We start from the raw sequence: 22,858 nt of genomic DNA on the forward strand, positions 1-22,858 counted from the left end.
TAACTTGAATTTCCTGAGGGTCCATATCTCTACATATTAACAAAAACACTGCATTTAAACTCCAAACATTATCAAATCTGAACAGCCGAGAAATAAAACCTCTATAATTACCCATTTCCTAAGCCAGATATATAATAACCAGTCACAAATGTTGCTCCAAGCAACTCCTGGATATTTATACTTGTACATCTGCACATCTTCCCGTTCACTGAACAAAACAGGACAAAATCAAATTTTTAAGCAGAGCCGACAAACCTTAGTGGCATGCTTTTCCGTGAGCATCCTTCGATGTTGTACTGAACTCAGAACATTCCTCATTGCTAGCCTATCTGTGGACCTGTCGCCACCCCCATATAATGCTATTTCATGCAGTTACTCATTTTTCCAATGTGAGTGTGCATGTGAGGGAGGGAGGAGGAGAGGGAGGAAGAAAAAAAAAAACAAAGTGCCTCAGAAACATTTATGTATTCTGCCTTCTGAATAAGATGGCGAGAATCCTGAAGAAAGGAAAGAAGACAACTTCCGGTCTTTCATAAACTTTCAACAGTTCTTATGTTATCATGTAAGTGGCTGGAAGAGAGTCAGAACATTTGATAGAATCACCCTTGTATTTCTGGAGAGCACAGCTCGCTAACTATCCTCCATGATTTTCAAATGCCAGTTCCCATCCATGTGTAGACTTAGCTAAGGTATAAACTCATTGTAGAGAAACCTGAGTAACAACTTCACAGTTCCCCCAAAGGGACCGTCTACTGCTGCGCGACAGACTTAACTGTTGCGTGAAAATACTACTTGTTGCATCCTGTGTTTTAGTCTGGGAAGAATGATGCTCTTTTTTCTTTTGTACTATTAGGTCTACTTTTTACACCATGTTATCTCTTCTGCAGACCTCATGAATCTAGAAAACCTCCTTTAGAAAGAGTGCATTCTTAGAACGATGCAACTACTTAACAAGGTTATTGAAAATAATCGTGCGTTTACTAGATAGGAAGACAGGCTAAAACCTGTCTTCTCTCTTATGTTTAGACACCTGGTCCTGGATACAGCTCACTGACAGAAGCTCTTAAGACCCTATTGGTCGTGCTCACAACTCTTAAGTTCAGCATCTTTTTATAGCTTCAAATAAATCAAATGACACTCTGTTCATCTCGGAATTATGCAAATGCTATCAATCAAGGCTTTTAATTCTGGAATGTTAGTTGAACATTTACTGATGCACAAACATATATTGGTGTATTCTTTTATTATTCATTAAACTCAATGATCAAATAGTGTTGCCATTGGTGTTCCGCAGTTTAAAGTTCACTCTGATTTTTAGATGATTTTTCTGTTTTGCTTCTGTGACCTCTGTAGCCAAAAGAGGATAATTTATCTTGAAATCGTCCTGTCTCACAGGGTGTTTCGTTAAAGGACCGAATGATACTATTAGTGATGCTATGCCTATTCATCCCTGGGAAGAAGAGGTAGGTGATTATTAGACGAAAAGCTAGGCCAAATTTTCCATTTGAACTCTTCTTTACTTTTGCATTCGCAGAGGCAGGGGGTGCCTCATACTTTGAACGCTAACACATTAAGAGCAGTTACATAGGTAAAAACTGAACGCAAGCACGACAGGAGAGGGTATTAAGCAAGGTCTAAGAATCAAGGTGATCAACAAGAACATTAACCTTTCCTTTGCCAGAAGGGGAAGGGGAGAATCAGAGGACACAAGGACATGCTGAACCAAAGAAGAGGTTACAAATGGCTCCAGATTCTGTGCCCTCCAGGGAAAATCTACTGGATTAGCATAATCTGAGGATTATTGGAAATTATTCCCCTTTCTTTGGAAATTAGATTGTTACATCTGAGTGCATGTGACTGTCTTGCCAGCCATATTTTTTTCATGAACTTAGAAACCTACAGCACTCTCTTCAACTGCAGAATGCGTTCATGCTGTTTTCAAAATAACAGTCACTGTGCAGACCTGTTTAAAGCGGGGCTTACTGAGTACTTGTTGTGTGAGTGTCAATGACCTTGTGAGGTAAATAGCCTTATGTTCATTGTATTGGTGTGAGAAATGAAGTGAGAAGAGGTGAAGAGACTTGGTGAAAAGAATACACATAGGAAGCTGAGAAGCTTTACCCACTGATTCCCAACCCCCTCTGCATACTGCAGTGTCTGAAGACTAATGTTGAATACAAGTCTATCCTGACCATACCTTATGTGCAACCTACAAAACCCAGGCAGGTTGGTTGGCCAGCCTATATTTTTCAAGCTTTTATGTCACCCCACCCCCATCCATTCACTAACTAGAAAGCAGACTCCAGGTCTGATTTGTTTAATATCTAAATAAGCCTAAGACCATTGAAAAGTCTATATGCTATGTTAGACCAAACACTAAAAACAGATGTAATTCCTAGATGATAACTGTGAGGGTTAAATTCTCATCCTCCCTCATCACATTCTTCCCAACCACAATAAAGTCTGTATACGATCAGAGAAAGAAAACATTGGCAAATGTTAGCAACAGATTGGGGTGGAGGTGCACTAAAAAAAATAGATGTTAAGATATATGCTCTAATTAACTCCTAGCCCCAGGATAGCAAAATACTACAAGAAATTCTGAAAGGATACTAAGTGCTATATATGATTTTAGAAATTTTGGAAATAAGGATAGAGGATAACTTTTTTTAATCTCTAGATCGTCTCAAGAAAAAGTAAATGTCACTGAGTCATCATGGACATAAAGCATGGAAAATAATAGTGTGAGAAGAACATTTGGAGGTGACAAGTTTTTTTTTAATTTATATAAAACCAATTCCCGTCAATGTGTGCTCGATGTTATATTAGCACCATAAGACAAAACAACAAACAAAACCACCCTGTTACTCTCCTTAACATCTGCAAAGTTAAGCAGCTTATAAAACTGTGCAGAAGTTATGAGTATTGATCAGAGCAAGTCTAAAGAGCCAGCACGCAGCAGGGATAACAAAGTGCACAAGATGCTCAGGGAAGCTCATCAAAGAAAATCACCTCCATGCTGAGCTCATGGAAACTGAACCTTATGAACAGAAACAGGCAAAGAAGTAACTATGGGATAGAGGGCTGGGGGAATAGGATGATGCAAGGACTTTATGTAGGTAGAAGACCATAAAGGGCTGGAGTGAGTTTGCCTCAGGAAGCACATTTTAAGCTTCATGAGAAGGGAAAGGCTAGCTCTACACAGGTTAGAGCATCGGAAAGTGGCAAGCTAAGATACGTGTGCGATCACACCGGTAAAAAATAACTAAAGCTGGACTGGAGGGTAAGGTAGCCAAGGGAAAGACTCAGGATGAATGACTTTTAGAAACTAACCTCTGCAAACAGGTCAGAATGGAAATCCAAGTATTTAGAAGGTAGGGCAACAGCTTGAAGGCAACCTGGGGTATGCAAACGAGTTCCAGGACAGAGGAGGCTACAGAATGAAACTCAACAAGCACAACACAAAACTGGGGGGTGGGGGGTGCCGGGTGAGGAGGTGAGTGGAATAAAATGAAGCGAGGAGTGGAGGAGAGGGGAGGAGAGGGGAGGGCAGGGGAGGGCAGGGGAGGGGAGGAGAGGGGAGGAATAAGTGTTTATACCAATATATGTTTTGAAAATTGGGTATGTGTTCCATTATCCTAAATATGTTCAAAGCTAATACAAGATAGTTTGTGTTGCTTGTGTAATTTGAGATCATGTACTGATGATTTTCCCATTTTCCCCTTACAATTGCTTTGGCTTTCTGAGTGAGTTTCTTCTCTCTCTCACTCTCTCTCTCTCTCTCTCTCTCTCTCTCTCTCTCTCTCTCTGTCTCTCCATCTCTCTCTGTCTCTCCATCTCTCTCTGTCTTTCGTTCTGTCTCTCTGTCTCTCTCTATCTCTGTCTCTCTGTCTCTGTCTCTCTGTCTCTCTGTCTCTCTCTCCTCTCTCCTCTCTCTCTCTCTCTCTCTCTCTCTCTCTCTCTTTGTCTCCATCTCTCTCTGTCTCTCCATCTCTCTCTGTCTTTCATTCTGTCTCTCTGTCTCTCTCTATCTCTGTCCCTCTGTCTCTATCTCTCTGTCTCTGTCTCTCTGTCTCTCTCTCTCCTCTCTCCTCTCTCTCTCTCTCTCTCTCTCTCTCTCTCTCTCTCTGTGTGTGTGTGGGGGGGCATATATATGTGTGTGTGTATTTGTCTTTGTCTCTGTGTGTGTCTCTATGTATGTCTCTCTGTTTGTCTCTCTGCCTCCTGTGTTTGTTATGTGCCTTTCTATATGAATTTTAGTATCTTTTCCTAGTTCCATAAGAATGTAATTGAGTATTAAATGGGTGGGATCAGACATTGGGGTGGGAGGGCTGAAGGGAGAGAGTACTGGAATTGGGAAGAGGCATTTGGGGGCAATGTAGAAACATGTTCAGTGGAAACTCCCTGGAATCCGAGAATGACCCTAATGAAATCTCCTAGTAATGGGGGACACAGAGCCTGAACTGGCCATCTTCTATAACCAGGCAAGGTTCCTGGCAGTAGAACTGGAATATCAACCCAACAACAAGATCTTCTACCTACAATCTGCCCCACAGGTAAAGTTCCCTGGAGTAGTGATGGCCCATAACTCATGAGATTAGCCAATCAGTAACTGGTTCAACCTGAGACCCATGCCAGGAGAGGAAGTCCATGATCAACACTGCCTGGATGACCAAGAAATACAGGTAGGACACCCCAGAGACCCAGGATAGAACCCAACACAACTGGCAATAAAAAAAGTCAACTAAATGATTCTCTATGCTATTCTGATATACTCATAGATCAGTGCCTAGTCTAATCACTATCAGAAAAGTGTCATCTCAGTCCCAGTCACTGATGGGAGCAGATGCTTAGAGCCATAGCCAAATACTAGGTGGAACCAGGGAAACTCCACAGAACACTGAATGGAAGGATTGTAGGAGCCAGAGAGGTCAAGGACACCACAAGAACACATCAAACGGAATTAACTAAGCAGGACACATAGGACCTGACAGAGACTGAAGAGAAAAGCACAAACTCTGTATGGGTCGGTTCTCTGTATATTCAGTGTGGCTGTATAGCTTAATGCTCTTGTGAGGCTTCTAACAGTGGGAGTGGGGACCATCTCTGACTCTTCCTGTCTGCACTTTGGGATCCTTTTCCACCTACTGGGTTTCCTCACACAGGCATTAATAATTAGAATATACAAAGAATTTTTATTGGATATTTTATGTATTTACATTTCAAATTTCATTCCCTTTCCCCCTCTCCCATCCTCCCTCCCCCTGCTTCTATGAAGATACTCTCATTCCTACCCACCCACCCACTCCTATCTCAACACCCTAGCATTCCCCTACACTTGGAAAATGAGCCTTCACAGGACCAAGGGCTACTGTTCCTATTGATATCAAACAATGCCATCCTTTGCTACATAAGCAGCTGGAGCCATGGGTCCCTCCATGTGTATTCTTAGGTTGGTGGTTTAGTGCCTGGGAGCTCTGGGGAGGGGGGATTTGCTTTGTTGATATTGTTGTTCTTCCTATGGGTTTGCAAGCTCCTTCAGCTCCTTCAGTCCTTTCTCTAACTCCTCCATTGGGGTCGAATTTTTAATGCCAGAAAGAGAAACAAAAACAAAAGCTTAATAGAAAAGTAGACCAAATAACCAAAGAGACTATTCTCAGAAAAGAAATGCCAATGGCCAATGAAAATTTGAAAAAGCATTCCACATCCTCAGTCACTAGGCTAACACAAGTTAAAAGCACTCTGAGATTTCATCTTATAACCATCCAAGTGGCCCTCATCCATACAACAAACAAGAATAAGTACAAGTGAGTTCGAAAGGAAACTTTATTCAATGCTAGTGGGAATGTTAAATTGGTATAGCAGTTATGGAAGTTCCTTACAAAAAGAAAAATACAACTACCATGTATATGATCTAGCTATATCACTCCTGAGTAGACCTAATGGATTATAAACCTTCATTCCAGAGATACATGAATACCCATGATTATGAATACAGTAGCCACATTAGCTGAGAAACTGAATCAACCTAGATCGTATCTGAAGATGAATGAGTAAATAAAATGTAGTACATACAATGGGATTTTACTCAGCACTGAGAAAAAATAAAATCATAATATTTTCAGGAAGTGAATGAAACTAGGGATCATTTAGGTGAAATAAGACTGTTTAGGACATGACCTACAGATTTATTTCACATCAGGACCTAAATTTAGATCTCTCTCTCTCTCTCTCTCTCTCTCTCTCTCTCTCTCTCTCTCTCTCTGTGTGTGTGTGTGTGTGTGTGTGTGTGTGTGTGTGTGTGTGTGTGTGTGCATATATGCATGTGTGGGAAGGTGAGTGCATCTGTCCTTTATGAAACTAGAAAAGGATGAAATCAAAGATAGAAATTAGAATACGGAGGAGGTGAGAGAAAAAAAGAGAAGGTAATTATATTCTTGTGACACGAAAACCAAAGGGATATATGGTGGTTTGAATGAGAATGCCCCCATAGGAACATATCTTGTAATACCTGGTCCTCAGTGGAATGGTATTAGTAGGATTAGGAGGTGTGGCCCTCTTGGAGAAGTGAGGATGGGCTTTGGAGTTTCAAAAGCCCTGGTAGATTCCTGGGTAGATTCTCCGGCCTCAGGCTTGTGGATCAAGGTGTAAGCTCTAAGCTGCCATTTCAGTGCTACGCCTGCTTTTCTGCTGCCATTCTTCCTGCCATGATGGTCAGACACTGTAGCCCTCTGAAATCATAGGCCACAAATAAACCCCTTCTTTTATAACTTTGTTTTGGCTCCGGTGTCTAAGAAAGCAATAGAAAACTAACAAAGACGCCCTAGCTATCTGGAGTGAAGAAGGGGACCAGCACCAGAGCGGGAGGGTATCAGAGTTGAGGGTGGGCATGGGGGGTTAAATAAATGCAAAAAAAGGCAGGAAATGAGGGCGTGAACAAAGGAGGTAGGAAGGGAGAGAGAGAGAAACAGAGAGAGGAAAGGAAAAGAGAGAAAGAGAGAAATGAAGGGAGAGGATGGAGGGGTAGATGGAGGGATGGGGGAAGATATGAAGAAAGGAAAGGGAGAGGGAGGGAACCTGGTAATCAATGAATAGAATAAATAAATAAATAAGGTAACATGAAAGAAGCGGAGGAGGAGGGACACCCTATAAGAAAACCAGCAGACTCCACTAACCTGGACTCCCGAGACCTCTCAGACACCGAGTCACCAAGCAGGCAGCATACAGCAGCTGATAGGAGACCTCCGACATATACAGCAGAGGACTGCCTGGTCTGGCCTCAGTGAGAGAAGATGCACCTAACTCTTGAGAGACTGAGGCCCCATGGAGTGGGGAGGTATGGTAGGGTGAGGGGTGACATCCTTCTACAGACAGGAGATCAGGAATGAGATGAGGAACTGTCAGAGGGCAGACCAGAAGGAGGATAATGACTGGACTTTTAAAAAAATTTTTTAATAATTTTTTTAAAAAGATTTTCATAAAAGAAAATGTGTGTGTCTGGTTAAGACCAGCATTTGTCTTGGTGAGGTTCTAAACACCCAGCGAGGAAGAGATCTAAAGAGCAAAGCCATTAATCCACAGTCATGCTGAGTTTGAAATGGATGTGAAAGACACAACTGAAAGTTGCTTAGTAAAAATATAAGCAACCCACAAACACCAGCGACAGAGCTCTCTCTCATTTAAAATTTTGCAGGAGCCACATTTTAAAAAATGGAAAAGATCACTGGAATTAATTTTAACCATGGAGTAACTCAATATATCCCACAGCACTTCGACTTCACCAGGAATAGCTAATTGCTAAGCCATGTCATATTAGTTTTCAAAACATCTGTAGAAATATGGCATATAATTGACACTTACAGCACATCTCAGTTTATACTAGCCCCATTCCACGTGTTCAGAAGCCATGTTTGCCTAGCAAGTTATGAATCAACTGACACAGATTGAACTACAGTACAGTAGAACAATTTAACTACAAGAAAAACTTGGGAATCATCCCTGAATATGAAAGCAATGTGGGCAGCTTGAGATACATATGTGTGTTTGAAGGAAAAGAAAGGTTCACAGATCATCCAGAGACCCCAGCACTTAAACAACAAAGAAAATGGGGTGGTGAATGGCCCCAAGGAAACAGTGTTTTCCAGACACAACAAGGCAGATGCATATGAACTCACAGGGACAGAGTGCATACGATTTGTGTAAGTTCAAGCCAGATGAAATGGCATCATGAAATAGGGGTGATGGGCATTAATCCCACTTCTAGCTGAGAAGCTATTAGCAGTTAATTAATATTGGGCCAGAAAAAAGCAGGTTTATTCAAAGAATGACACCTGATATGACAATCACTCTCTAAGACAGACCCCATCTCCAGGAGTAGAAAGCCAAAACAAAATGAACTCGATGGAGACGGGGGATAGAAATATTGGGAGAGGGAAGATGGGAATGTAAAAGGAGAGGGGGATAAAGATGACAGAATACTTTGCATGAAATTCTCAAAGAATTAATAAAAAATATTAAAAAGATCTAGATGCATACATTCACACACAAACACATACTGTTGATACCATTATATGTATTCGTTGTAATTGTTTATAGAAACAGAGAAATTAGTTCTATAAATCTAGACACAGGAAGAAATGTAGGGTTTAAGAGCCAAGATGCCGCGTAGGCAAAGGTGCCTCCCACCAAGCCCCCTAAAACTGTCTAAATCCAATTCTAGGAACTTACACCGTGGGACATTCTCCTCTGACCTCCAAACAGGTACCCTGGCTTGCATATTGTGCCCCTCCACACACAGTGAAAAAATTAAAATATGATTGAGATTCTTAAAAAGAAAACTCCCACAACTCTGCAAGCCCTTTTATTACTATAGGACCATGGGAAAGAAATGTTGCTGGCAGTTTAAGAGAAGGTCCCGACTTAAGATCATCATCCCGGGGTTTCTGTAAGAACACCGTTAGAAGCAGGAGCTCGGGCTTAAACACCTTCCACAATACGGCCAAGAAGATGAAGAATGTGGTCACTTAACAAACAATAAACTTAACTCTGCCTTGCAGGGTGCAGCCATTCGTTCTTTACCTAGATATTGGGTATTGTGACAAACAACTTCTCTTGCTTCTGTCAAGCAAACTGCTACTGTGGAGTTACAAAGTCTAGGAAACAGTCTGCCACAGATTCGGGCTCCAGTCAGGCACAAATAAGACAGCAGCAGAGAGACGGGATCCTAAGGTCACTAATGTCAAACAAAGAACTTATGTAGAGCGAAAGGGAGTTAGAGACAGGGCCTAACAGAAAAGAAATCACACAGCCAAGTATTGGATTTTAGCAAATGGGAGAAGGAGAGAGGGGGGCTTTGTTTGTGAGGATATACAGAGCCTCACTCCCTGCCCTCTGGGGACCGCTTGCTGAGAGAAGGGGGTAACAGTTGAAAGTAGAGACAGCAGCGCTTGCCCCAGGGTAAATAGAACAACAAATTAATCCTTTCTCCATGAAACACAACAAAGTTTGTATCTAAGCTGAATTCAAATTGCTCATTAGCCCTGACATGTTCCTAATGAGGTTATAATGCTCTGGGACAAAGATCAAGCCACTGAGCACAAAGAGGGAGGGATAGAAACACTGAGTGTATAATTAGAAGGACCTGAGAGCAGGGCTGCCCAAAGGTTCCTTTGTATCACCTGGGCTCTCTCATTCAGGATGCGACGTCTGAGGTCCAGGCTGAAAGTCTGCATTTCAAGTTCCCTGCTGCTATTGCTGTGAGCTAGACCATACACTACCCTGAACTGCTGGGCCTCACAGCTCATAGTTGAGCTCAGAACAGCCCTCTTCTAGTTAGGACGCAAAGGCTAACCTACCTCCAGGAGCACAGAGGAGGCTTCCTGTGGACTCACGTGACTTTTCTGACAACTGAACATTTGAGCATAGACCCAAGGGTTGACTTGAAATTTTGAAAGAGAAGGGCAAGATATCTTGGGTTTTGTGGTACTAAAGAGGTTTCTAGGACATGGGGCTTAATATTTAAAAATGTGGAAGTGCATTAAGATATAGCAGTGTAACTATATCACCCTACTAGGAGTCTTTGGGGTCTACTTAGAGAATAACATTAGGACTATTATCTACTTCAGAAGAACCAGACTAGGAAGATCATGGCCTGTTTCTGCAGCAAAGGGCTGCACAGCCTAGGAGATCTCCAAGAATAGACAATGGGACAAGGCTGAAGTTTAACAGAGTTTTCACTGCCACAGTGTGCCCCCACCCCCCACTCCCCCACACACATATGCACCCCCGACACGTGCAAACGCATGCACCGGCACGCACACAAGAGACCACCTAAGCAAGCCTTAAAGCAAACCATTTAAAAGGAGTTTGACAATGCCTGTAGATGAATATCATAAAGGCACATGCTGTTCCCCTTAACTGTGCAAATCTCTTATTGTCATCATGCAGGGGGGGAAATCATATTAGAAAGAAAGCACTAACTTTCGTAGATTCCGCAAACCTGCCTTAAAGCAGGTTTTTGTCAAAAACGCAGCGGTGATAATTAAAGTCGGGCTACCTTCCTGAGAATGAAGACAAAAGTTACCTTTCTGCACAAGCAAAATTAGAAATGAAAATCTCTCCCTCTGTCACTCTTACATTACCCAGTGGGTTTCGGGCCCTTTAACAGTAGAGAAAATAAGGAGGACTTTGGAAAGCAGGGGGAGAAGATATTTGGACGATTCAAAGATAACTCAATTTTTAAGTTGAGAAGATGCAGCTCTCCGTGCACTTAGTATGCAGCATTTAATGTGAACCTGGCCTCTATGAGTCTTCCCCCCTCTAGAGTTTAGTGGCTCAGACAAGTTGCCAATGTGGTCTGACGGAATTACTTGGCTTAATATTCATGGAGTCAGGACACTTAAAGGGAGAAAATAAGTGTGGCTAAATATATACAATGCATTTGAAATAGGTAAAGGAGAGAACTCCAGACACTCAGCAATCATTACCTAGAAATTAAAGAGGGCAAAAGCAATCCTATTATGCATTATAAACAGCCCAGCTGCTGACTTAATGGTAGCTTGAGTTGCACAGTCAAGGAGTGCTTTCTCCAATATTAATAGGAAAGGTATTTTACGAATCCAATAGTTCATGAAATTAACAAGGAAAATGAGCTAGAGTCAGGCAACCTGGCACGTAAGAGAAGCCATCAGCAATTGCTCCCCCCGAAGCACACCGAGCGCTTCAAAAGAGCTTGGGGAAATCACATGTATATAAATGAGGATGGCATTATTGGATTTTTTTAAATAATACTTTGCATTTGAATAAATTTTAAATAGTTTGTTGGTCATGGGTCTCTTAAAGAAGAAGCTGTTCACTCAAAATGTCAATAAGGAGTCACGGGCTATGACATCTGAGCCGAAGATATGGACAGCTGTCCATTGAGCCACCTAAAATCACAGTAAGTTTCTGCCTTCCCAGTGGTCCACCTGAGTCCCACTTCCCGTTTAAAGAAATAGATACTGCAACTTATCAGAAAACAATTTCCTTCTATAAGCTTGGGTCTGACTGAATGGCTTGCACATGTCCATGGATAAGCTAAGAAATATAGTTGATTCTACTTACAAACCAATAGACATACGATGGAAGAGAACAGCTTCCCCACAGACGCTGCCAGAGACAATCTGGCTGAAGCTTGCATTGGTCAAACATGTGTCTGAGAGGGTTTCCATAGAAGCAAGAACATGAGATCCATTTTTCCCAGACAGGGACCCATCTAAGTCTTGCAAAACTGCTGCATGAGGAAAAGGAAATGCTACTAAATTTGAAGAGTTGACAAACTTCAATTGCCTGGTCTTGACAGGAAATCCACCTACAAATTAGAAGATAGACAGTTACACATGACATGAGTCTGTTATTCCAAAAGGTAACTATAAATCACAAGACGCTGTACAGTGCTTTCTCTGGAACATTATCTAAGTTTATAGTTCATTCAGCAATCCACTCAAAGAAAAGGAACATTAGTATTCTCCTACGTCAGGAGATGTGTGGTAGAGAAATTGAGGGCCAAGAGTATCAGACCCAGTTCAGTTTATTCTGTAGGGCAGTGATTTTGTACCAGGAGCTATTTTGGTTACTTTATTCTACCAGAGACATTTGACATTGTTTTGAGTCATTATGGGTTGTCACAACTGTCATCTTTCTGGCGCTACGGACAGCTGGAGAGTATGACCAAGGAATGCTGTTAATTTTTCTACAATGAATACAATGTTTTCTAAATAACAGAACACTCGTCCAAGATACCAAGCATACCCTGTGGGAGGGACACTCTTCTACTGAACAGAAATAGCAAGTATTAGTGCCCTAAACACAGAATGTGTTACAATCGAGCCTCTTAATCTTTCAGCTTCCATTCCTCTGCTGAAAGACTGACCTCCTCAGTAAAACCTCAGACTGTAAGGCTTATACTTCGATCACTCACTTTCGAAACCAACATTCTATTAAGCATTTGATTAAGTAGTATTCAGAGCACACTTTATAAATATCAGTTAGCTCCAGGCCACACTTCCTGGTGCATTCTCGAATGTCACCACCACTGCCAGCCTAGATAGTTGTATCTAGGAAAATGTTTGGATCCACACACTCCCTATCACTGAAGGAGAAAGTACCCAGCATCTGATACATACATTGCAACCCCATTGTTAAGTACATTGTAAAATTCAGAAAACAAAGACAAAAAAATAAGAATGAGACCCACAGAGATATAGCATTTTTCACTCTGCTTAGCAGTGGGTTATATGCAGTGAAACAAGCCATGTGTGAAAAATGTGTAAGGTATATTTTAAAATGTATAAAACTTGCCAATACCACGGTATCCTTGCCTCTATAAATTCCTTATGCTAGACATATGTTTCATTTCTCAAGCAAAACCTGACGTATGAAATCTCTAAGATTTTGCCGATGCTATTTGTAATACCTAGAAGTTGTCCTTTTCTGTTGTAGTTCTCCTTTACCCTTTGAAGCTCTGTAGGAGAGTTACTGCTCTAAAATACTCCCACCCATAGCCTCTCCAAAGCTGTCCCTGGTCCTTCACTGACTGTGGTCACGTCACCAAGACTGCCCTCATCACTCTTCTAAAATTATATTCTCAGATATTTGTTTTGAAATATAGTAGTTTTTCTTCTTGTTTGTAATCTCTATAGTTCCTTATGTAGAAACTATAATATACAATTTTTAAAAAAATGAAAAGTTTATTTACCCAACATTATCCAATGAAGAGTGTTTTTTCCCCAGTATCTGATGATGATATGAAATCATCATAGAACTGGAAAACTGTGAACTGAAGTATTTGCTATAGGGTGTTTTAATATTCACATGACTGTTTCAGAATCTTAAACTCAAATTCCCCAACCTTTGGTTCTGCCTACATAGGGGTAAAATAGTAAAGTGGGGACTTGCTGATTATTCATTTAATTAAAAAAACAAACAATTATCTAAATTGGTGATTCAAACCACAAGAGCATATTTACTTGGATTACTTGGTTTGGCTGTTTACAACGATCAGATCAGCTAAATAGTTTTGTGCCTCTTTTCACCTTGGCCCATGAGTTCTCCAAGGGGTTATTTCTCACTACCTTGTATTGCAGTTAACAAGTCATCAAGAACTGCCCTTGTTTTCTTTCCAGACACACCACAACCTAAGCAGTTGAAAGCATTAAATACTCTGGCCCTGAATCTTTTAGCAGAGGTGTGCACAAGTCAGTTTATGTCCATGTGTCCATTAGCTGTATAATTTCATTTAATCATCGTATGGACGGAGTTCCCATTACGTAGCAGCCTTTCTTCTGTGTACAAGTTTAAAACTAGACATTACTCAAGAGAGATGCTTCCACTTTATGAAGCTCAGAGTCCAGATGATCCATAGAAAGATAATAATAAAATTTAATGGTTATTGAACTCCAGAAGACATGCCCCATCCTCCTAAATTCCTTGGTGAAACTTGAAGAGTTTCTATTGATAGAATCTTCCAACTGAAGGAAATATTGACGCATATGGCCTCTGTCACTATTAGTCATACTCACCTGAGCTCTGGTCTTGTTTACCATTAGTCCCATCTGTTCAAACTTACCCTGTCCTTGGGAACAGCCAGAACAGGTTCTGATGGCCACACAGTTGAGATCAAAATTAACGAAAGTTGTGTTAGAAATCGTCAGTCCCCATCTTTTGGGAGTTTTGATGCCAACTGACATACATAGACTTCCCTTTGAATTTTTGAAAACAGAAAGAAAGGCAAAAATAACAAAGTAAGTCTACTTTGAAATGTAGTCAGTAAAGTACAAGTAAAAATAATTAAAGCAAGAAAATTGCAAACTACATACTGAAATTATTAAGACAGGAGAACCTTTCTATTCATATTTATGAAAAAGAACTTATATTTAAAATCAGGAAGGAACTGTAAATCTCAAAACTAAAAATAAAAACAACTTATAATCAAGGGGAAAAGTTAAGATATATCTCTAAGTGAAATGTGTCCATGACAAGATGTCACATTTAAATATGTTTAGCATCATATAAAGTAGGGAAATGCAAATACACATGTAGATAGATAGATAGATAGATAGATAGATAGATAGATAGATAGATAGATAGACAGAGACAGAGATAAAGATAGATATAGATATTTTAGAATTTTAGATTTAAAAAAATGACAGTATCAAGGACCTAGGAGATGAGGTCCTTCTACTAAAGTTCACATGCTGAACATGGAATATGCAATGGAATAGCTATGATGGGAACCACTTGGGCAGCTTCTCGTCATGTCTCGTATGACACAGCCATTTAATTGCTGGGTAATTGTAGAAATGAGGAGTGACGTTCATACAAAATATTATGTTAATGGTTATGCCAAACTGTTTATTATCACCAGATCTAGATAACAACCCAAATGGTTTTCAACAAAGGAATGAACAAAAGAACTGTGATACATCTGTGCAGTGGCACATCACTCATTAATAATAAGGAATAAAACACTAATAAATGTAACAAGTTGCATGAATCCCTAAATACATTTGGCAATGAAAGAACCTAATCCCAAAAGGATGCATACCATATGATCCCACTTATGTAATTACTGAGCAAGGAGGCATCCTGACAGAGAGTAGGTTAGTGACGGTTCAGAGTTAGCAGTGAGCAAAGGATGTGGTTAGCGAGATGAAGCCTGGGGGAGCAGTGGTTGAGACAACTCTTCTGTTTATTGAGTATGGTAGTTGTGGTGACTCAAAATTTACACATGTGTTGAAATGCAGAAGAGCACATCAAAAAGGTTGGCTTCTCTAAAGATAATACAGGAAAAGAATCTTTTTAAACTGTCTAAAATGAAACATAGCTCTTTCTAAGATTTTTCCCACAAAAACCTCTTCAGCAAAGCCCATTTGACTAAGCTGTTGGCTCTGAATTGTTCAGTCAATGAAAATGATGACACAATGGAAAACCATTAAAGTTTTTGCAAAAATCCGCAATAAGAGAAACAGCAACAAAGACAACCAAGAGAAAGAAGCACTCGGTGTGTGTAGACAGGATAAAAAAAAGAAAGAAAGAAAATGAAAATATTCATCATTCATAAGATTCTACTCCTAATAAAGAAAGCATTGAAAACACCACAAATACACAAAGGCGTGGTAGAACCACGGAAGGAGCGGAAGCAAGCAAAGTGGCTGTCCACTGGTTCCTGGATATATCACATTGCCTGCCCCTAGGGGAAGTAGCCAAGGATCCTGAGCATGCGCAATACAGAAACAGCAAGGCGGTAATTGAGCAAGCTGTAGAGTTGCGTTCAGGATCTGGGAAGAAGGAACCTTAAAGAAGTGAGAGAATGAAAAGACAGGATGATGGGGACACAAGGGAGATGAAAGCAGAAAGAAAAGTGGGTCTTGGTAGCTAAAGAGGATTGAGGACGAGGAAGACAAAAGGGGGAGATGGATGAGTAAACAGGAAGTGGATTGAAACCTCCACAGAGACGCTATGATGAAACTGTGCTTTGTACCTTAACTTAAACAATAGATTTATAAAGGAAAAGGTCTGCTGGAGAAAGCGTTTTAATGGGCAGTTGAAGTAAATAATCTGTTACCAGATTCAAGACCGCTGCAGAGCACAGGGAAGCAGACACACTGGTAATTCCTGGAGCTCTGAATCAGGAAGAACAACTCCTGCAGAGCCCTCCCATCTCTGCTTAATGGCTCCAGGGAAATGTGCTTTAAACCTGAATTTCCCCGCACCCCCTACAGAATGAGTGAGTTGAATTACATGAGCTACGAGTATAAGTTTTAAAGTTCCAAGAGACTATACAGATTTTTTTTTTAATGAGAAAAGTAAGGGAGAAAATACTTAGAAACTGTCCAATACCGACAATTCTTGTTGCAAACTCAATAAGCAGAATTGGATCATGAGAAAATATTTGGCACAGTCATAAAATGGAATAACACACAATGACTAGAATAAATTACTACAGCACAAGAAGACACAGACGAAGATCATGGACATATTACTGCACCAAAGAAGCTCTGGAACAATAGAGTTATGTGCTCTGTGACTGGGTGATATCAAATAATGAGAAGGAGAAAAAATCAATTCATATCACCAGGAGTCTGAATCATGGCTACCCTTTAGCTGAGGAGATCTGGGTTTAAATCTGGGAATAGATAGAAGTCAGTGTAAGAGAAATGGGTATTGTTTCTTATCTGGTGATATACACTTGATTTGCTTTATATTAAAAAATATTGTGATCATTACTGTCACACACATGCATAACTATACACACGTATATGTGTGTATTGTGCACAAATATATAAATATATCCTGTTAGGTCCTTTTTTGTTGTTTGTTTTGTCTGTATTTTGGTTTCAGGGATGACCACTGTTTATATTGCATTGTATAAAAATAAGGGGGATTCTCCCTAGGAGAAGCTAATTTTCTCTCTCCTAGCAGAAAGTACTTGCCTTTTGTCCTTTGTCCAGAGTAACAAGGACTATCAATTTCAGATTTGAACAGGGTATGGGAGGAGTTGAAAAAATAAAAGGAAAGGGGCAAAGTGATGCAATTCCATTTTAATTAAAAATGTGCTTACAAGACACACTGTATGCCTTTCTCTGTAAATATTTCCATATAACATTTACTTTCAAAGGTAGGGCCAATAGAAACTGAAAATGGCAGAGGATAAATAAAGACAGAAGGCAAACAGAGTTGAAATCCCAAGTTGAAACCTTCTGGCCCTGGGAGGCTGCTGGGAGGTGGGGAGATGGTTTTCTTCAAGGGTGTGGTCCCTGAGAAGCTAGCCATGTGCCAGTAGATGGTCCTATGTCTTGGTACATATAGGTATCACTAAGTGGACTCAATGAATTAAAAAAAAAAGATTACGTGAAGTTAGGAGAGAATAGTGTGGTAGATAAAGGGGGGATTGGAATGTAAATATGAAGGAGTGGAGTAGATCAAAACATGACGTGCATGCATGAAGACTTTGAGCGTTAGGAAAGGAATAAAAAGAAAAATGTTTCAAACTTGAAGTCTGGAATTGCTGAGGTATGGCTTAACACCGTTAATATAATTACAACATCATCACAACCAGCAGGCATGTTAAAAATTTAATCCCAATAGCTAGACTGTCAAAACATAATGAGTACATGAGAAATGAGAAAAATATCTTTGAAAAGATGCAGCACAGGACAATACGAATCAAGTGAGAAAGGTTGGTGGGGGCGGAGAGGAAAACAAAAATAATGATTAAAACTGAAAGCAGAGAATTAGGCGGTAGAAAATGCAAATACGTGGGCGATGTCAGCATGGACGGTAATTGAAAGCACGAGAGAAAATGGGATTTCTCCCAGCAGGAGCAAGCATATTGAAAAAAGAGGGGCCCTGAAACAGAATTTAGAGACCGAGAAAGATGAAAGGTCTAAACTGGGGTAGACAAATCCCCAACGAAAATGAGAAATAACCCCTTGGGACAATGGGGGAAGAATGAAGGAGGCCCACCGGCAGACGCTAGGTAGTTTAACTCACATTTTTATTATAACCATTTTCAATGAAAAAGCTGAAAGCATAGAGAATCCTCTGCTTAGCAAAGATCCAGAGTCAACAATTTACACTTTGCCATATTATTCTTATTATCTACCTCTTTTCTGCTGAATCATGTGGGCTATATTTGCCCACATTGTGCTACACCTAGACACGCGAGCATGTATCGTTTCAGCACAAGTCTGATATAACCATGACGCCATTTTCACACCTGTAAAAACGGCTGGCTGCTTTAAACGAAGTCCAAATTATTCCCAATAGCAACCAAGACACAGTCATCCTGCAGATACTCAGCAGTCTAGGGAGACCATAATCTAAATCCAAACCGGGATGTTTCTAAACATGAAAAGTGGTGTCGATTAAATGGGAGGCAGAGCAGCAAGCATGAGAAACTGCCCAACCGAACAAAGATGTGGTATGCTGGTACCCAGACCTTTCTCCCTGAATAGTAAAAGTATTCTATGCATGTGAACAAATAGGTAATCCAGTGGATAAGAATACAAACATAAACACAAATACACTTAATTCTACTCTCCTAACAAAGTGACACAAGCTAGTATCTGTCTGAGGATACTACCTTACAATAATTGTATACCATCAATTAAATGTAATTGAGAAGGCCGATTCTCAAAAAAAAAAAAAAAGTAATTCCATAAAACCAGGCAAAAATGAAAGACAGAAGCTAAAATCATATTCCACAGCTAGCCCATCATTCTCTTTCCATTTGATGATGATGACGGTGATGAAGAAGAAGAAGAAGAAGAAGAAGAAGAAGAAGAAGAAGAAGAAGAAGAAGAAGAAGAAGAAGAAGAAGAAGAAGAAGAAGAAGAAACCTATGGCTCCAAAACAGACTTTAAAATGTTATTAATTGAAGATAAATGGTCATTTTTCTTATTGTGTCAGTCAAAGGATTTCTCAGAACCTTCAATCCTGTTTTTGCACATTTATTTTATTGTGTATATTTAAAAAGTTACAGGATCACAGTGCCCAGGTAGACAGTAAAATAGTTATTGTAATGAAGAAAATTAACATATCTGTCATCCCACACTTTAATTACTCATTTGTTTATTTGAAGATTTATCTACTTAACAGAAATTGCAAATAGGGCCCAATTTGACCAATTGTAATGTTCATAGTACTTAGTACATCTTTAGACATATTTCAGATTACAGATCCAAAGGTTTTACCATAACAGCATAGGGTAAGTGACATTAACCAAAGAGTGTTTATAAAACACTCCCATAGGACAAGGTCGCCATAGAAAATACTTCAAAGAAAATGGCACACCTATTAATACATGTTTCCCACTGAAGCTTCGTCCCACATGTAATCAATAGAACGTGATCGTAAGCGTGAAGCATTACAAGCCTGCCCTATCTCTCACACTCAGCATGAATGTGGGGCCAGCATTTCTAAAGTCAGTGGACCTCTCCATTTGATTTTGCTTGTTAATTCAGTCGAAACAATATCATCATCAAGGTAGTAGTTAGATATAAAATTGAAAGGTTTTATTATTTAGGTGAATGATACTTATCTAGAGTTCTCTAGAACAAACCTGCTCAGGAGGTGGCTTTATCAGTAAGCTCTTGGGCTGCATTTGTTAAAGAGTCTCCAAGGCTGTTGGCTAGACTGGAATTCTCGTAAATAACCTCGGGGGTGTGATTATATTTTATTGTCTCATGGTAAGTATCCTTTGGTCATAATTTACATCTTAACTTATGTCACTCTTCCACTAATTACGATGTCTAGTTAGCATCAATTAAGAGAGTAAAACATTAATTTGCCAAGACAGTTACTCGGCTTAGTGGGCATCATGTGTTAGTATATACTTTAAAGGTCATCACTGGACTTAGGGTCTATTGACCTAGCAGCATCCCCTCTAGAAACACTGAAGGGCTGGAGAGACAAGTCATATTTTAAATCTACAGAACTCTCATGGGAAAGGAAAACTGCAGGAAAAAAAGATGTTTCAAAGGAGAATTATAAAATTGAGTACTATATAAAAGAAAGTGTAGCTCAGTAAGAAAATAATTTAAATACTGTTTAAAAATTTTAAATTGTGATATGTTTGTGGATAATCTCCAATGTAAGTACAAGGGTCAATTATCACATGAACCTCTTCTAAACACATTCAAGAACAAACTGAAATGAATATTCTCCCCATGGATCCCAAGAATTCTGCAAGCCTTAACGGCCACAATAGTTTATTTGCAATTGAACTCTTTATAAGATATTTACAAGCAGCCAACTTTGTGCATCAGAAATGGTATCAAAAGCATGAATTACAGCACAGACGACAATATGAAACAGGCATAAAACAAAGCTGACCCGGAGTGACAAGCAATTTCTCTTTTAATTTATTAACACTAGTTTAAACTTTGTTAAAGAATAAGGAACTATGTTTTAGGAGAACTGCAGGGACTCTCTTTCTGTTGAAGACTGAAATTCATGGTGTTGCCTCCCATGTAGGGGAAAATAAGATGAATTTCCCGCACTCCCCACACACCACGCTCTCACTCCTAGAACTTTGCTCCAACCTCTTTCTCAACAAACCAAAGCCTCTCCAAACCAAAGGACATCTAGGAGAGGACATAATCAAATGTTAGGTCCTTGGGGAAAAGAGAACCAAAGCAATAGTATCCACTTCAGTCCTGCCAGATAGCACCGCAGGGATTCCTCCAGATGGTCCACAGTGCATCATCAGGTTGACAGGATCTACAATCACCTAGAAGACATGGCTCTGAGGATGGTTGGTAGGGATTAGCTAAATTAGGTTACCTGGGATGGAAAGCCTTAACCTTAACCCTGAATAGGAGATAGAGTCCTGGGCTTGGGGAAAAATGAAAAAGCAAGCTGAGCACAGACATTTATCCATGGCCCTGCATCCTGACTTTATATACATGTGAGCAACTGTCTCACATACCTTCCCACATGTTAGCCAAAACAGATCCATTCAGACATTAGCCACAGCCACAAGAAAGGTGAGTAATAAGAATGTTATTGCTAATATTTGTGTGGTTCAGACATAAGAACATGTGAAGTTACTGAAAGTCTGAAGCCTATGAAGCCAGGGATGCTTGAAAACTTCCTTAAGGGAAAATGGTCCTGCTAACCCCAGAAGTATGTTTTTTTTATTAACTTGAGTATTTCTTACTTACATTTCGAGTGTTATTCCCTTTCCCGGTTTCCGGGCAAACATCCCCATAATCCCTCCCCCTCCCCTTCTTTATGGGTGTTCCCCTCCCCATCCTCCCCCCATTGCCGCCCTCCCCCCAACAATCACGTTCACTGGGGGTTCAGTCTTAGTAGAACCAAGGGCTTCCCCTTCCACTGGCGCTCTTACTAGGATATTCATTGCTACCTATGAGGTCAGAGTCCAGGGTCAGTCCATGTATAGTCTTTAGGTAGTGGCTTAGTCCCTGGAAGCTCTGGTTGCTTGGCATTGTTGTTCATAAGGGGTCTCGAGCCCCTTCAAGCTCTTCCAGTTCTTTCTCAGAAGTATGTTTTAATTATACTCGGATGTGTCATGTCTTGAATATGAAATATTCTTCATGGTCTAGCATTCTGATACTTGTTTTGTGGTGAGCGGCAGCATTTTCACAGGCTATGGAACCTTGAGGAGATGTAGGAAACTATACATCTATAGGCAGAAGTGGGTCTTTAGAGGAAGAACTCCGAACATGTACCCACCCCCTGGATCCTATCACATACCTGTTTGTGTACTATGATAGAAGAAACATCTATCATAATTTCTGGCCACTGTTTATTTCCCCCCACCATGAAGGACAGGAGTCCATGAAACTGTGAGCCAACATGTATCTTTCCTCCCTATGTTGTTTGTGTCATATATTTTGGTCATGGCAATGCAAAAGAACTCACAAGGTTCCTTGGAGTGTGCTAGGCAGGTGAACCCATCTGTAGTCTGAGATTTATAATATAGGAACCCATATTGGTTGAAGGGCTATGCAGGCACATCTGAAATCTTATCACACACTTTTTTTTTGTCTCAGACACCAACCCTCGAGGCACTCTCTCCATGGAAACCCACGGGGTCAGCTAGCCAGGGAATGAAGTAGGCAATTACTCTTCTTCCTCGCTTCTATTTCCAATTCCTAGTCACATCCTCAGACTTGTAGCAGACCATCTACAGGAGCCCATCTTTCCTTTCTTCTTCCCCTTCCTGGGGAGTTCACAGACCCTCAAGGAAGACGCAGCTTTCCTCCCTTCTGTGGGCCCTTTCAACCCCATCCCTAACCCTCTAGAGCATCCTCATTCCTTTCTGTAGGCTCCCCATAAGCTAGAAACATATTCTATCTGGGAACCCAGCCTTCCCCGAGGATCATACCGAGCTGTGACTCAGAAGCACTACCTACCAGGCAATACAAAGCCACCATATTTTCCTGAGTTCCAGACAGGCAATCAGAAAACACATCAAACAAAATATCATCACAAGATAACAAACTATACAAATCTATATAGCCTGAGATACCCTCTTTGGGGTGACCTGCTAGATGGGGCAATGATGAATAAATCTGATAACAAAGCTTAGAAGATCACTGAAGAGAGACAGTATGGTTTTGTACTATTCACAATCTTTGAGAAATTTTAACTAGAAAATGAAACTAAATCATTAAGATGGAAAGTAATTTGTTCGCTTTTGGTTTGGAGATAATTTCATTTTGTACCGCAACATGGTGTCAAATCTCCTGTCTCAACTCCGCATTGCTGGGATTCTAGGTGTGAGCCATGGCAGTCAACTTAAATTCTTGGTATAATAATGAATTTGCATATATTGAAAACCCACATCTAAATC

The 22,858-nt window shown here is 40.3% G+C and overlaps 1 protein-coding gene across 1 annotated transcript in view; it reads right to left on the minus strand.

Moving 5' to 3' along the window:
• The window catches only part of Pkhd1 (PKHD1 ciliary IPT domain containing fibrocystin/polyductin), a 493,369-nt gene that overhangs the window by 239,643 nt on the left and 230,868 nt on the right, over positions 1-22,858 (minus strand). The window contains exons 47-48 of the mRNA XM_008766937.4: positions 14,105-14,237; positions 11,602-11,848 (exon numbers count right to left, since the gene is read on the minus strand). Coding sequence (XP_008765159.2) covers positions 11,602-11,848; positions 14,105-14,237 — 380 coding nt within the window. The remainder of the gene's footprint in view (positions 1-11,601; positions 11,849-14,104; positions 14,238-22,858) is intronic.

This window comes from Rattus norvegicus, chromosome 9, assembly GCF_036323735.1.
Source record: "Rattus norvegicus strain BN/NHsdMcwi chromosome 9, GRCr8, whole genome shotgun sequence".
NCBI classification, from domain to species: Eukaryota; Metazoa; Chordata; class Mammalia; order Rodentia; family Muridae; genus Rattus; species Rattus norvegicus.